Raw genomic sequence first — 15,295 nt, forward strand, 5'->3', positions numbered from 1 at the left:
TAATAACTTTGCCAACTAAAATAAATAATGTTTTTTTTTCTTAAATTAAATCCTGAGTTTCTTTTAAGACACCCTTTATTTCAAAATGTTTTTAGTCCTCTTTCAATTGATGTAAATAGTCCTAGGTTTGTTCCCTGTTGGAAACCCTCATTTTTTATGTTGATCTAGCATCATGATAACACTTGGAGAGCTACATAAAAATATAGAGAAATGGGCCAAGGTCAAGAAATTAAATTACAGAAGCCATGGAACTAGATTTACTGACCAATATCACCCAATGAAAAAACACTTCCCTAACATGGCTGTTGTACCACATTTCCTATCTAGTTTTACACATTGAGATTTTCTACAGTAAAAATTTTCTGAATTCAGAGAGTTTTCAAAAAAAAAAAAAAAAATGCTGAAATTGAACAAAAAATACAGAATAATTCTGTAGCATTCTTTTTCGTTAAATTCTCTCTGAATTCAGAAAGTTCTTGCATACATTTTGCACTCAATTTGAAACAAAGGGATCACATACTGCCCTACTCAAATGAGATTGAATGGCTTAATATTTCACGTCATAGAAAACTACATCTGACCTGCATGATATTTAAAATTCTGCAAACAAAAACACTGATACGACAAACTTCAATTTAGACACGAAATACTCAACTACATGACTCGACACTAGAAAAGTTGGGACAACTTTTCAAAATTTATATTCCTATCATCTTTCAAAGCTGCCTCTGCATATTGTTATGTGCTACCACCAGATGCTACCTTGTGTGCTACATACAACAGCTCTAAAAGGGCAGCAACAAAAGTACAAAAGTACTTCTTGATGAGCAGGGACAGAGCGGCTGATTCAACATGCTTGCATTGAAATCGAAACAAAACAGATGAGCAGATTTGAACCAGAAATTAATCACTTTTGATTTGTGTGAGTGAGTAAAATTGTTTTAATCTTTTTTATAGTGTTAAGTTATTGACATATTTAGTAGGGATCAATGTAATTGATACAATGTACTTGTATCTACCACAGTAGCTTGTATGAGTTTTGCAGGTTAAGTAGTAGAGCAGCCACAGGCTGAACTTCGCCCATGAATAAAAAAAAAATAATAATTATAATGTAATACAGAAGCCTAATAAAAACCTACACTAAGACCCTTCCATATGTATCAATATTGGTCAATTTTAGGTATGATATGTAAAAATATATTGAAGTAACACACTGTCCATTCACACACAAAATACTCTAAAAATTTTAGCTGACACTGAACATGTGTGTTTTAATTTGCGATTGCATTTTCCTATCACAACATACATGATATTAGGTGGCTGAACAGAAAAGCAACATTGTCACATATGCAAAAGGAAAAAGTGAGTAAGAACCCAGGTTTGCTGGTACTCTCACACAATAAGACAATATTTACCATGGTGTTGTAAACTCTCCCTCCATTATCATTCCAACAAATATTGAATTTTGCCAGTGAGCCAATTTCATGACAACTAGTGTAGATTTATTTATTTATTGCCTTTCAGAGTGGTATCTTGCCTCAGAATTAAATAATTGTTGACAGAACCTCGTTACAAAACCATGACTGATAAACATCACAATGCACCTTCATGAATGTGAATTTTAATAGCTACTGATCCAATCTAAAAATCCAAAAGGTCTTTTAAGAACCTGAATGGTTCCTTTAACTTCTTAATATAGCGTAATGTATATTACCAGATGACTGCAATGCAAAATAAGCTCAATATCCCAAGTTACCACAACTGTTGGGACAACTGCAGTTTTTACATGGAAAAGGTTGGGTTTACGTTGGTTGGCAAATTGAAGTTGGTCTTGCTTTCAACCAACAGTTGTTGCCAACACTGCCCAACCATGTAAACGTGAGTCAAAATCAATTTTAAAAACTACTTTCTGCTGTCAAAACAACTTCAAGAGTATGCTGTAAATTCTAGACATGTAACAGTATTTCTTTTTGAATATTTCAATGATACGCATACTGGAAACATAATATTTATTTAATGATAGAAGAAGCAATTAAACTTTTAGACAGTCACCAGTCCTTTGTTAGCTGCCATGGATGAAATCTGTGTTGGAATTGCTTATTGTTTGTCTGTTTAGCTGTAGCAGAAAAAGAACATTCTTACAGGTATTGTTGTGAAGGTTGTTCAAGATCCATGTATGTAAAATAAACAATGTTAAGAGCAGACTAATTTCAATGAAAGGTGGAAAACTAAGTAAACTCTAGAAAATATTTTGTGCTACCATTTGAAGGTACCTTGAAAACAATGATACCATATGAGTGAGAAAGTTTTTTTTTTTTCATTTTACACAAATAATTTGTACTATAGTTTAAAGTTGGCCTCGCAATAATTTTTATACATATATACACACATACACACATTAGAATGCAAACATATCTATACTTTAATTAACAGTACATTGTCATTGACCCAATGTAAAAACACTTTTGAGCCAATTTGGGAACCACGGCCAAAATTACCATTGCCCAATGGTATGTTCTTGCATTTCGCCAACGATTTTCAGTATGGTTGGCCGAATGTTGGACCAACCATTTTTGGTTACTTGGTATTTAAAAACTTTTAAAATGTAGGGAATGGAGATCATTAAGAAAATGGCACAATATGGCACTAAACTATAATATATATTTATTGATATATTGGATCAGTGAAGTTATCGGTATTTCACCAGTAAACAATACACTGATATACCTATGTCAGTTGATACCAATAGAGTACTGAATAATCTGTCCCCTCTCAAATTTAAAGTATGTATATAACCATACAAATATCTGAAAATAATATAATACAATCTGATAATTCAGTGTTTTACATACCTTTTTCTTGCTATTTCCTGGTAGCTGTGAGAATTTGTTTGCCATTCCAGTCACCGTTAAGGCTATTGTTTCCGATAACTTTTCACTATGGATCTTTTTCAAGCTAAGTTTCTGAAGATCTAAAATTAGAAAGGAAATATGAACATAATGTATTTTTATTTAACAGAATGTATTAATAATTTTTATTAGACCTCCAATTTTATCATTACAATGTTTTGTGTTCAAGTATTACATATTTATAACTTAAACAAAAACCAAATTATTATATTGTTTCACCGTGTATATTATTGTAAATTTTTGCATACTTGTACATGTAATTTGATTGTGGAGAAAATATAATAATTGCACAAGCACTTACACAGTTTGCTCTCTGTAAGCAGAGATATGAAAGAGGAATATTTGAAAATTCTGACTCCAGTTGAAAAAAATTACATTGAATCTACAGTGAAAATTAGGATTTAACATTCACAGTTTCTTTATTATTATTATTTTACTTATTCTATATTTTCAGAAAGACTAAATCATTACTGTTGGCAGAACTCAGCACTAAAATATAAATTTGATTATAGTTCAGAGTTCTCCATTCTTCAAAATTATTTGCAATTAAACATCTTTGTACTTGCAATGTTGTTCTACTGTTTACGGATCTTTTCAGTTTCAAGAAGGTAGAAGCAAGACATCCATAGAAATTTTTCTAGAAGGAACGGGGTGAAAGAAATACATTGTACCCCAAACACTGCTTCCATTTGACATTATTGTGTTCCTTTAATGATCTGTGCAAGTCTTACTTTAACTGTCAGCCCCTTTTAATAAATTCAAATTTCTCTCATGGAATGGAAATTATAAATATGTGAAATATACAATAGATATAATTTACTTTCATTTTAAACTGTCTTTTACCTATGTCTGAAAAAGCAGCCAGCAGCCACAAAAGTTTAAAAGATGGTGGTAATAGAAAGGTACAGTTGCCTGTAAATGTAAGGACATATCGAGGTAGAGTCCCCCACACATTCTCGATTAGCACCACACTCCAGCTTTACCACCCAGGGTTGCCCCCGGTACCTATTCATTTGAGGCTGTGCGAAGCCTAGAGCAACTTTATATAGGGAATCAAACCCTGGTTGCTGCATGGTAGTCAGATGTCCTTCTGACTAGACCACCGTGGCCCCCAAAAGATGGTGAGTGTTTGATATTAACTTCTCATTTTTTTATATTATTTCTTCTGACCCTCCTTCCTTTCATCCACAATATTATACATATGGGGTATTCCATTTTCATGGGTGGGATGCACAAACTACATTTCTTATATTAATGTAACTATTCCACTGATAGTTAAGCAACATTTTTCTTACAGTTTCTGTGCAATGAAATATGAAACTTAACACTGTTGATTAAACATAATTACCCTCAAAATACTTTGCCAAGTTTGTAGCTTCCAGTGAACAATTTTGTGCCATGGGTGTGACAGATGAAACAGTCCCTCTTTACTCAATAACAAATTTATTTTAATTTCTGTGAATTGCCAAATGATGAAAAATAAATTATTTAAGACAAAGAGAGAAGGTAATTGACCTTTGAATATTCTAATAGAGTTGAGGGGGAAATGTAACCCTTAAAGGAGAAATTAATTGTTTTTTGGTGTCGTGGGTAGGACACAATAGGAAACATAAGAAAATCAAAAAGTTAAAATAAATTAACAATATGCTAAATATATTCTACCTTCTAACTCACTTGTGTATAATACATGAATTTTTATGGAAATTACAATTTTAGATTGTTCACTCAAGTTACAGCATTGCATTTAATTTTCAAAATTGAGATTCAGGGGCTCTTTGACATGGAATGCCCCATATATATATATCATACATATTTTGAAATTTCAAAAATAATCATGTTATTCATTACTCAGTTCCATTATGAGTAGAAGAATTCAATACTGAAAAAAAAAATACGGTTAGATGTTAGGTATTATCCAGTAATTCAACTCAAAACTTAATAGGTTAATTGCTGAAACTATTTTTCGATTTTGCAAAACTCTCAGGAAATATTTAATCCCTTCCCTGCAGCGACATTGAAGAGAACTGCGAACAAAAAAATCATCTATATATAGATGCAGCCACAAATTCGTGTCATCGTAACTAATGCAAAAAATAACTATAAGAAGATCCTACCCTCACATACACTAAATGTGCCTTCAAGGCATGGTGTTGTATGCAGGGTGAAAATTTTCCTTTGACCTTACCTAATCTGGAATGTTTCAGCAAGACTTGCTGAAAAATGAAGCTAAGGAAAACAATCTATATACATAGACTCTGCCGCAAATAATAATTCCAGATCAGGAAAGGTCAAAGGAAAATTTTCCCCCTGCATACAACACCATGCCTTGAAGGGTAGGGCCCCCCCACACCCTTACTACATATTCTCGATCTCTGACGTTTTGGAGATGATGTGATCAGCACCATGCTCCAGTCACCTTTACCCTCCAGGGTTGCCCCCGGGTATACATATGTTTGAGGCTGTGTAAGCCCCAGAGCTTACAGGAACTAGGCCGATAAAATTATGACTTCCGAACCGTGGCTCTAATTGCATATTGCAAAATAATATTTTTCAGGAACTGACAAAGCATCAACAATGGATTTTTTGATTGGCAATAGCCCACATAGACTAATAATCTTACAAAAAAGTAGTGTCTATGAAAATGACTTGTCGCCAATACAAGAACCGTTAATTTTTTGGGAAAAACTTCTAAAAACCCTGCCACACAGACGATACGAACATCGTAAGTATCTCAGGACATAGTGTAGTGATAAACAGGTGAAAATTAGGTATAACTTAAGGAAAAATCATAAAAATGCCAGGCTGTTGTAATTGTTACAAAGCAAAGCTGGAAATAGAAAAACTGCAACGTGAACTATCAACAAGAAATGAGATCATCAAAATTCTCGAAGCAGACAAGTTAGAACTGTTAAACCGGAAAGGAGAAGAGAAGATGGAACATGGTACATGGTCAGATGTGGTCAAACGAAACATAAACAAGAAGTCCGCGATAAACTTGTCCAACAACAACTATGCAGCCAATCACAGTGTATCAAATACAGTTATGCATCCAAACCCGTTTGAAGTGCTAAACAATGCAGAAGTTAGCTCCATAACAACTGCATCGGCTCACATATCAAGTGCAAATGCTTTCCCATTGAAACACATCGGCAAAATGAGAAATCGACACAAAACAAGTAAACGTCCTGAAACCAATAAATACGACCAAAACACTCTAGTCAATAAAAGTTACAAAGGTAATGTCTTAATTTTGGGTGATAGCCATAGTCGTGGTATTGCTTCTAAGTTGGGCGAGAAGTGTAGTGAATACAATGTATCTGGATTTACTAAACCTGGCGCCCCATTGACAGAAGTTGTTAAATCATTACCTGACATGTGCAAGGACTATGGAAAAAACGACCATGTGATCATAATGGGCGGTTCCAATGATATATCAAGAAATGAAGGAAAATTGGTAATCTCAGTAATTAAAAACTGCCTTGAAACAACAAAACATACCAACGTCGTCATTACTGCCATTCCTCACAGATACGACCTAATACCAACTTCCTGTGTAAATTTAGAAATTAACAGTGTGAACTCTAAAATATACAAAGTGTGTAAATCCTCTCCCACAGCAAAAATGCTAAGCGTTAGTGAAATTGGAAGAGATGGCCACACAAACCATGGCCAACATCTGAACGGAAAAGGGAAAACGCTTCTGTGTGATAATCTCTATGCACTATTTACTAATACACAACCCTCGCAGAAATCAGTGTACCCTCTTAAGGAAAAACCAGAAAGTGAAGTGTGTGAAGTGCAGTGTGATACTAACCTCGTAACTCCAACCAAAAATGATGATACGGTAAAAGGTGAAGAAAAAATTAGTGTCAGTGTAGGCAATGTAACCACAATAAAAGGAAATGGTGCATTAAGATCCTCAGAAAGGGTAAAGCGTGTGCCCCAAAAATGGAATGAAGATTTTTTATGGTAAGTCGTAACAAAAATGAAAGAAAAACTACTAAAGAGAGCAAATGCTTCTTCAAACTAAAAGGTAAAACGACAAATCCAGAGTGTCTAACGCAGCCAAGTGGCAATTTTAGCGTCGCTCATTGTAATGTGCGGTCTCTTGTACCAAAAATTGATGAACTACAGTGTGTTACATTACTGCATGATTTTGATATTGTCGCAATCTCTGAAACCTGGACTGATGCCTACACGCCAATGGCATCTATCAACCTACCAGGGTATCAGATCGTGAAAATTGATCGGATGCATAAAACCGGAGGGGTCATTGCCATTTACATGAAAACAGAACTGAACTTTCGCATTGTAGGTTATAATGACTTGGACAATGGCAGTGATGTTGAATATATCAGTATTATTGTAAATAATAATAGTAAAAGAATAGGTGTGTGTATTATATATAGAGCACCAAACATAGCGTACACAAAACTCTCCATTGTAGAAAATCTACTCTCTGAGCTATACCCTTGTGTAGACACCCTCTTGCTGATGGGTGACGCAAACTGTGACTTCTTAAAACGCGAATCAGACACCATGTATTTAAAAGCAATTTTTAACACATTTGGCCTGACTCAAATAATCGACAAACCCACTCGAATCACAGCAAATAGTAGGACACTCTTAGACTTCATAGCAATAGATAATACTGAACTTGTTCACAGGTCGAATGTTGAAAACCCTATAGGCACCTCTGATCACTGTCTCACATATGTATCGTTGGTTTGTGAGAAGCCCATAAAGCAGGTGAAATACATTACATATCGTGACTTTTCTAATTTTGATAGTGATAAATTCGAAAATGATATGAAAGCCATAGATTGGGAATTGCTGAAACCTATCCATGATATTGAAGACAAAATAAACTATTTTAATTCAAAAATCATCAGCGTCTTTGAAATTCATGCACCTACTAAAACGGCAAGGGTAGGTAAAAAATATACTCCATGGATCACAGATAATGTAAAACTAGTAATGAAACTCAGGGATAATGCCTTACGTAAATTTAAACGAACAAATAACCCACACGACTGGCTACAATACAAGGACCTGCGTAACTTCACAACGTCAATTACAAGGCAGGAAAAGAAAGCATATTTCACATCCCATATAAACAGCAGAAATATGAACACACGTGGTACCTGGCAAAAATTAAAAGATTTAGGTATTGTTGATAAAACTACAAATAATATTGATGCCCTTCCATCTAATCTTAGGGATGCAGATGTTATAAACAACCATTTTGTTAGTGTAACACAGAATCTGAATTTTTCTGAAACACTTATCCAAGAACAGTACAATTACTTCATGACAAACAGGAATGAGAATACCACAGATTTATGTTTCGCAATTAAAACAATAACAGAACTTGACATATATAAGGCAATACATAGTATACACTCAAATGCAGCTGGAGCTGATAAAATCACAGTTAAAATGTTAAAGTTATCGCTTCCCTTTGTACTACCTGCACTAACACAAATCATCAATTTCTCTATTTGCACTGGAGAATTTCCCTCCATATGGAAGGAAGCTCATGTAATCCCACTAGCAAAGAAGAAGAATATTCAAAGTCTTGATGACCTCAGACCAATAAGCTTGTTGCCTGTTGTCTCCAAAATTATTGAAAAAGTAGTGTCAGCAACTCACCAAATTTGTTGATGCGAACAATATTTTACCAAAATTACAGTCAGGTTTTCGCAGTAAACATAGTACAGCCACTGCACTCACAAAAGTAGTAGATGACTTCCTTCATTTCATGGATGAACGGTGTGCAGTTATACTAGTCCTCTTAGACCTCAGCAAAGCCTTCGATAGTGTACGGCATGATCTACTTTTAGCTAAACTCAGATATTATAACTTCAGCCCATTAGCAATCAAGTGGTTCAACTCTTATCTTACAGACAGACACCAGAAAGTACAAATGCCTGGCACTCCACTATCATTTTCAAAATCTGTGCCAATAAAAACTGGGGTGCCTCAGGGATCAATATTGGGGCCACTACTGTTTACTTTATACACAGCAGACCTATCGAGAGCAATACAAACATGTACATACCATTTCTATGCTGATGACACACAGATATACCTACCTACCACGCCAATTACAGTTAGACGTGATGTTATGATCCTCAACAATGAATTAAAAAGAATTTCCACCTGGTGTGACTCCAATGCACTGATATTAAATCCCAAAAAATCCACATACATGTTACTGGGGAACAGACAAACAATTACAAACGACAAGTATAACGACATAGTCTTGAAGATACATGGGACGTGCATACCGCATAAAACAACATCTAAAAACCTGGGTTTGGTGATTGATAGTTCTCTCACTTGGACAGAACACATCAATGGACTGTGTAGAAAATCATTCTACATTCTCAGAAATTTATATAGGTCTCAAAATTATCTAACGGAAAAAGTTAAACTGAAGCTAGTTGAGCTCTTATTGTGGTCACTCTTTGATTACTGTGATGTAGTTTATGGTCCTGGGGTCTCAGTCAGAGATAAAAGGAAAATTCAGGTGATGCAAAATTCTTGTATACGATTTGCATTGAACATAAGGAAATATGAACATATCCTGCCCCATTTGAACACAAAGAAAATATTAACAATGGACAGAAGAAGGCATCTGCACTATATCACCTTCATAAACAAAATTTTGAAAGTAAGTAAACCAGATTATCTATTTAGAAAAGTTAAAGTAGGCACTCAAATACACTCACACTTCACGCGAGGGCATAACAAACTTTTTACATATCATCACAGTACCGCCTCCTTCAAATCATCATTCTCGGTAAATGCAGTTTCAACCTGGAATAAATTGCCCATAACAATAACTAACCAATCAACACTGCATGCTCTTAAATCCACAGCAAAGGACTATCTACTATGTAAACAGTTTGAATATAGAAGCACACACGAATAAAAATACATCCCACAATGTATTAATGTCAATGTAAGAATTTGATATTACTTCATGTCAAATACTTCTATTCTTGCACCATCAAACATTACCAAATATGCATTTATGTGTACATGTGTGTGTGCCTATATATATATATATATATATACTTAAAATTGTATTTAGAATTTAGTTATGTATTTTTTTTCTTTTTGTGTATACATATACTCATTAATTGTATCTTTACAGTTCTTATTTGATTTGCATTTTTTTTTTTTTCATCTTTCTTACTTATTTACTATTATTTGTATTATTATTATTATTATTATTATTGTTTTTCTTTCTTTTTTTTCTTATTGGATATATATACCGTTTGTAACTGTAGACTGTATTCTGACAAGGGTTAGGTGGGAGAACAGCGTACGCTGAACCTCGCCCGCTCAATAAAGATATATTATTATTATTATTATTATTATATAGATGCTCTGCAAAAAAGGCCCAATTTTAGAGAGTCTATATATATCTCTTCTGCAGTTAATGGGTTAAAACACAACACATTTCTAATGTTTATGTATGTCAACATCACTTCGTATATTCACTGTTATTAACCTATGGTGGAACAGCCCATGAGGGGCAGGGCCTACCTACTGACTGCCAGCCTCACTCACACAAGCCTCAGCAGTTGTGGGAGATCATTCAACCAGTTATGGGGTAACATGTGGTTAGAATGACGAGCCCCCAGTCGCTGTAGGTTTTCCATAACCAGGTTACGCTACTCAATCCTAGCTTTCCAATTTCCTCAAACTGGTCCCCCACACAGGCCGAAATCTCAGGAGTCCCCAGAAGGCTCGAACCTGCATGCATCCAGAAGCCGGAACTCAAAGATTGATGCCTTAGACCGCATGGCCACGGTACGGGACATATTCACTGTTATTGTGCAGTGATATTTGTATGTAGGTTGCAGGGGCGGCACCAGAAAATTTTTATCGGGTGGGCAGGAGCGAAATACTGAAAAATTAGGGGGGGCACATATAAAGTTTATGAGTTTCATGAACATGTATCCCCCCATGCTTTCACACACACACACACACACACACATGCGTGCGATCAGTTTGCCAAAACTTGTGATCAAAATTCTCTCTATCCACTCTAGAAAAAAATAGTGAAGGGACCCGATGTCGTCACTTGTTGTAAAGCCGCTTGGCTATCGTTCCTATCTTTTGTGATATAATCTCCCTATTTCTCTCATCTAAGTGTCCCTTCCCAGTCTATGCAACTCAACTGCTCACTGTGTACTTCCGTTTGTACAATGGACATTTTGTCTTATCCCTTTAAATTAATTATTTTCCTGTAGTTTACGGTTATTACAAGCATAAGAAAAACAGTTTTTTCCTTTGTGACGTTTCAGGAGAACACACGCTCCTTTCATCAGACATTTATTTTCATTTTGACTAAAGATACAGTTATAACAATGGTTAGTAATTTTTAAACAAAAATAATCTGTTATATAATGGATGTTGTCAATGTTACATTGTTGTAATATAGCAACTTAACTGTGAAAAAAACAGTCTATTTTATTTTTATTTTAGATTTTTTAAATTTATGAATCCCAAATATCATCAGGTAATTCAAATTCATCATTGTTTTCACAAAGTCTCTTGATGTTTTCTGTTACATTAAATTTTAAAGATGGTGGCTTACTCCATTTGTGAAAAAGAAAACTCCACACTGGATCTATGTTACCATTTTCATTATTTAATTTATTCCAGTGTTCTTCTGCAATGAACGAGGCTTCCCAGACATTCAACTCTGTTTTTCCCGTTAATCTTTTTAAAACCCTTCTCTTTTTAATCAAATGCTTCTCTTCGATGATATGAGTTGACAAACCTGTTCTTGGGTTTAGATTTATAATGTCCAAATCGTGTTCGTGCCATCTTATTGCCATTTTCCTTGCTGTTTGTCCCACATAATCTTTTGAACATGAACAACTTATATTATATATTCCTGTGGTTTCCACATCTGGTAGCGAGTTCCTCATTTTGAATTCATTAAATGTACATTCCAAACTTCTTGGTGATTTGAAAACAATTTTGAAATTAAAACTTCTAAAAATTTTTGCAATTTTATGTGAGAATCCCTTGTGGAATGGAATGCACACAAATTTCTTTTCAACAGATTTTTCATCTTTGTCTGTATTTCTCTTTTCCTTTAGTTTTCTTGCGACTTGTTTTTTGATTTGGTTTATTCTGTTAGTGTGAAAGCCATTTTCTTTTGCTATATTAAAGAGCCTTTCTTCTTCATTTTTGATATCCTCGTTATTAGAACATAGTCTTTGTGCTCTCAGGAAAAAATTTAAAAATATGTTATCCATTGTTATACGCGAATGTTCTGATTTGGCATGGATGTATTTTTCCCCTGCTAATTTTTTTCTATGGACTGATGTTTGAATTGTTGAGTCAGTTGTCTTAATTTGCAGATCAAGGAAAGAAATTACATTGTTATTCATGGGTTCGCAAGTGAATTTTATGCGACGATGTGATTCATTTAACGATTTAAATACGTCCATGATGGTGTTCTCATTTTTAGCAATAATTAGCACATCATCTACATATCTGATGTAGAGTTTGATATCCGCACCTATCGCATTAACAATTGGAGATTCTATGTAATGAAGGAAAATGCTGGAGATGATTCCGGATACTGGGTTTCCCATTGATAGACCATTACTTTGCTGATAGATTTTGCCATCAAATATAAAGTAATTGTAATTTGCACATACAGTAAACCATCGAACCATTTCCCATGATTCTACTGGGTTAACCTTCATCTCAATAAGCCATCTGTGTAATGCATCTGTGGCACCTTCTATTGGGACACTAGGATATAAATTTTCAACATCAAAACTTGCAATACGATACTCACTATTCCAAACAATATTTTTTTTAGTTTCTGTTTCACTTCATATGCATTTTTAACACTGAATGGTGTTTGTTGTTTAATTATAGCAAGTCTTTCAACTAAATATTTGGATAGTTTGTATGCAGGATGTGTGAAAGTTGCAATGATGGGTCGTATTGGAGTTCCCGGTTTGTGAGTTTTTGGTAGTCCAAAGGCAATCGGCAGGGTTGAATTTTTGACAATGAGTTTTTTCTTCATTTCTCTTGGTATCGTGATACTGCTTTCAATTACTTTCTTTACCTCATTTATTATTTTAGTTATAGGGTTTCGAGAGGTTTCTGTGAAATTGTTTAATTTGAAACATTCTTCCATTTTTTCTTTATAGTCCTTAATTCGGATAAGGACAGGTTTATTTTCCTTGTCCGATTTTATTAAGAAAATGTCGTTTTCTTTCAACCAGATCTTGAAACCATGAACTTTTTTTCCCAACCTTATATGCTCTTTCTCCCGTTCTGTGTATTTTGGACCTCTGTTAGTTCTTCTGTTGTATTCAAAACTTAAACGTTCATCAAGAGCATCATGTGTGAGACTTCGTAATTTTCTTTTTTCCTCCTCATCATCTAAGAAATTCAGTGCTTTCTCTATCTAAATTACTAACCATTGTTATAACTGTATCTTTAGTCAAAATGAAAATAAATGTCTGATGAAAGGAGCGTGTGTTCTCCTGAAACGTCACAAAGGAAAAAACTGTTTTTCTTATGCTTGTAATAACCGTAAACTACAGGAAAATAATTTTATCATGCAAGCAATGCGTACATACAAGAAAAACTATCCTTTAAATTAAGAAGGAATTTAACATAGCCTGTACTTTATTTGATGAATGAAGAAGATTCGATTAATTCATTTTATTTATTTGCTTTATTTAACTTTTCTTTTCTTCCACTTTTGGCTAATCATGAAAATGAGGATGAATTATGATAAGATTAAATGGATGAAGCTCCACAAAGGATTATACTGGCCGTGAGTCCTGGCACCAAAGCCTTGTTGGGGAAGTGGTTACCATAGCATGCCAAGGATCTCTGGTTTGAATCCCAGCCTGGGCATGGGTGTTTTTTGTGAGTGTCCCTTCATCACTTTCATCATATCCAGCAGCGGCGGCAGGATTAATCATCTGGGGGTGCTGAGGTGGTGCGGAATAAAATGTAGGGGATGCTATGTTGAAAACAAAAAAGCATGAAATATGCATGCATGTTTTAGCCGAGAAGCAACCACGATCTTTAGTCTGTGATGGGGACAAGTACCATGATAAATGTACCAATAATAATAATGACATTTTCATTGTTGTTAGTAGTTTGTATAGTAGTAGTAGCAGCATCAAATATGTTATTATATCCTCATAAATCACGCAAAAGGGGAGAAGTCGGTGTTAAGCACTTATGTTGGACAAACAATTTGAGATACTTTCTCAACACGTTCAATTTCGCAGTAGCTAATAATTGAAATCAAGCACATAAACTGCATTTTTGAAAGAGAGAAAATGCATGATGAATATAATTCTTTTTGTACAAATGACATGTATAACTTTCATGTAGAACAAATGTTTTACACACTTATGTAACATGGAGCAATGTAAGAAAATACATATGCAAAGTGTTAACATTAAATTGTGTACGTATTCAAAGTTTCTTTAATACATATATATATAACATATTATTTAAATGCATTACATAATCAATTCATCCTCCTCATAACAAACCAACAGCAAAACTGATATAAATCTCTCAAACGTGCACGCTCCTTTTCATCGAAACAATTGTTCATGCATTTAAGACCAAACAGCTTAGCAGTAACAGTCTGAAGTACATAGTTGGTCTTACTTCTCTCTCTGGTAATTTACAATGCATTACAGAAAATAATTATATTGCTTGCTTTTTAAGTCCTAATTATTGCAAACTGAAAACAATATTAATTTAATAGGGTGCCACATTCTCTCTTTTATAAGGTTTTCATTTAGATTGTTCACTGCCCCCTAGCTACGGCTCTGAACTTTTACAAATTTACGAAAAACAAATTTACGAAATGTATTTTTATTTGCATAAAATGTGAAATCGATGATGGCAATTACCTCTCTTTGCCCCCACCCCCTTCTACAGATGCCCTTGGTCATCTGGAAGAAAAATTAAAGAAATACATGAAAACTAATTCCATCTTGAGTATCATTTTGTCCTGCTACTCTTAGATTCTGCTAGCCTTGCTTCTTTTTTACTTCAATGTTTGCCCCGTTGCTCCCCATAGTATTTATTTCTGACCAAGGAAGGGGTAATGTCCCCCTGTGGTCACGCCACTTTAGTCTGTCCCAGATGCTGCGGTGCTAGGACAAAACGCGAAGTGGATCACAAATTCATCTTTGTTAAAATCCCCTTCTGCTGGCACTATACTCATCAACGAACTGTAACATTTCTTCTCAAACTTTGGACTCCTCGACAAAGTCTGAAATTGTACTTTACTAAATATGTTACATGGAACATATAGACTGTACTAGCAGGTAAATTACCCTTCATGATACAATTCACGT

The 15,295-nt window shown here is 34.6% G+C and overlaps 2 protein-coding genes across 4 annotated transcripts in view; one reads left to right on the forward strand and one right to left on the reverse strand.

Moving 5' to 3' along the window:
- Nucleotides 1–15,295, reverse strand: part of Mtp (microsomal triacylglycerol transfer protein) — a 197,232-nt gene that overhangs the window by 24,208 nt on the left and 157,729 nt on the right. For all 3 annotated transcript variants that reach the window (XM_083141464.1, XM_083141463.1, XM_083141462.1), the window contains one exon: nucleotides 2,853–2,971. In XM_083141464.1, coding sequence (XP_082997590.1) covers nucleotides 2,853–2,971 — 119 coding nt within the window. The remainder of the gene's footprint in view (nucleotides 1–2,852; nucleotides 2,972–15,295) is intronic.
- LOC146003268 (uncharacterized) lies at nucleotides 5,648–7,130 on the forward strand. Its single transcript, XM_083141466.1, has 2 exons — nucleotides 5,648–6,885; nucleotides 6,943–7,130. The coding sequence occupies exon 1, from the start codon at nucleotides 5,704–5,706 to the stop codon at nucleotides 6,880–6,882; it is 1,179 nt and encodes a 392-aa protein (XP_082997592.1). The 5' UTR covers nucleotides 5,648–5,703; the 3' UTR covers nucleotides 6,883–6,885; nucleotides 6,943–7,130.

The sequence above is a fragment of the Lepisma saccharinum genome, chromosome 20 (assembly GCF_977018435.1).
Source record: "Lepisma saccharinum chromosome 20, izLepSacc3.1, whole genome shotgun sequence".
In the NCBI taxonomy this organism is placed as follows: Eukaryota; Metazoa; Arthropoda; class Insecta; order Zygentoma; family Lepismatidae; genus Lepisma; species Lepisma saccharinum.

Coding starts and splice junctions, on each gene's coding strand:
- LOC146003268 (XM_083141466.1), top strand. CDS start 5,704: ATGCCAGGCTGTTGTAATTGTTACAAAGCAAAGCTGGAAATAGAAAAA.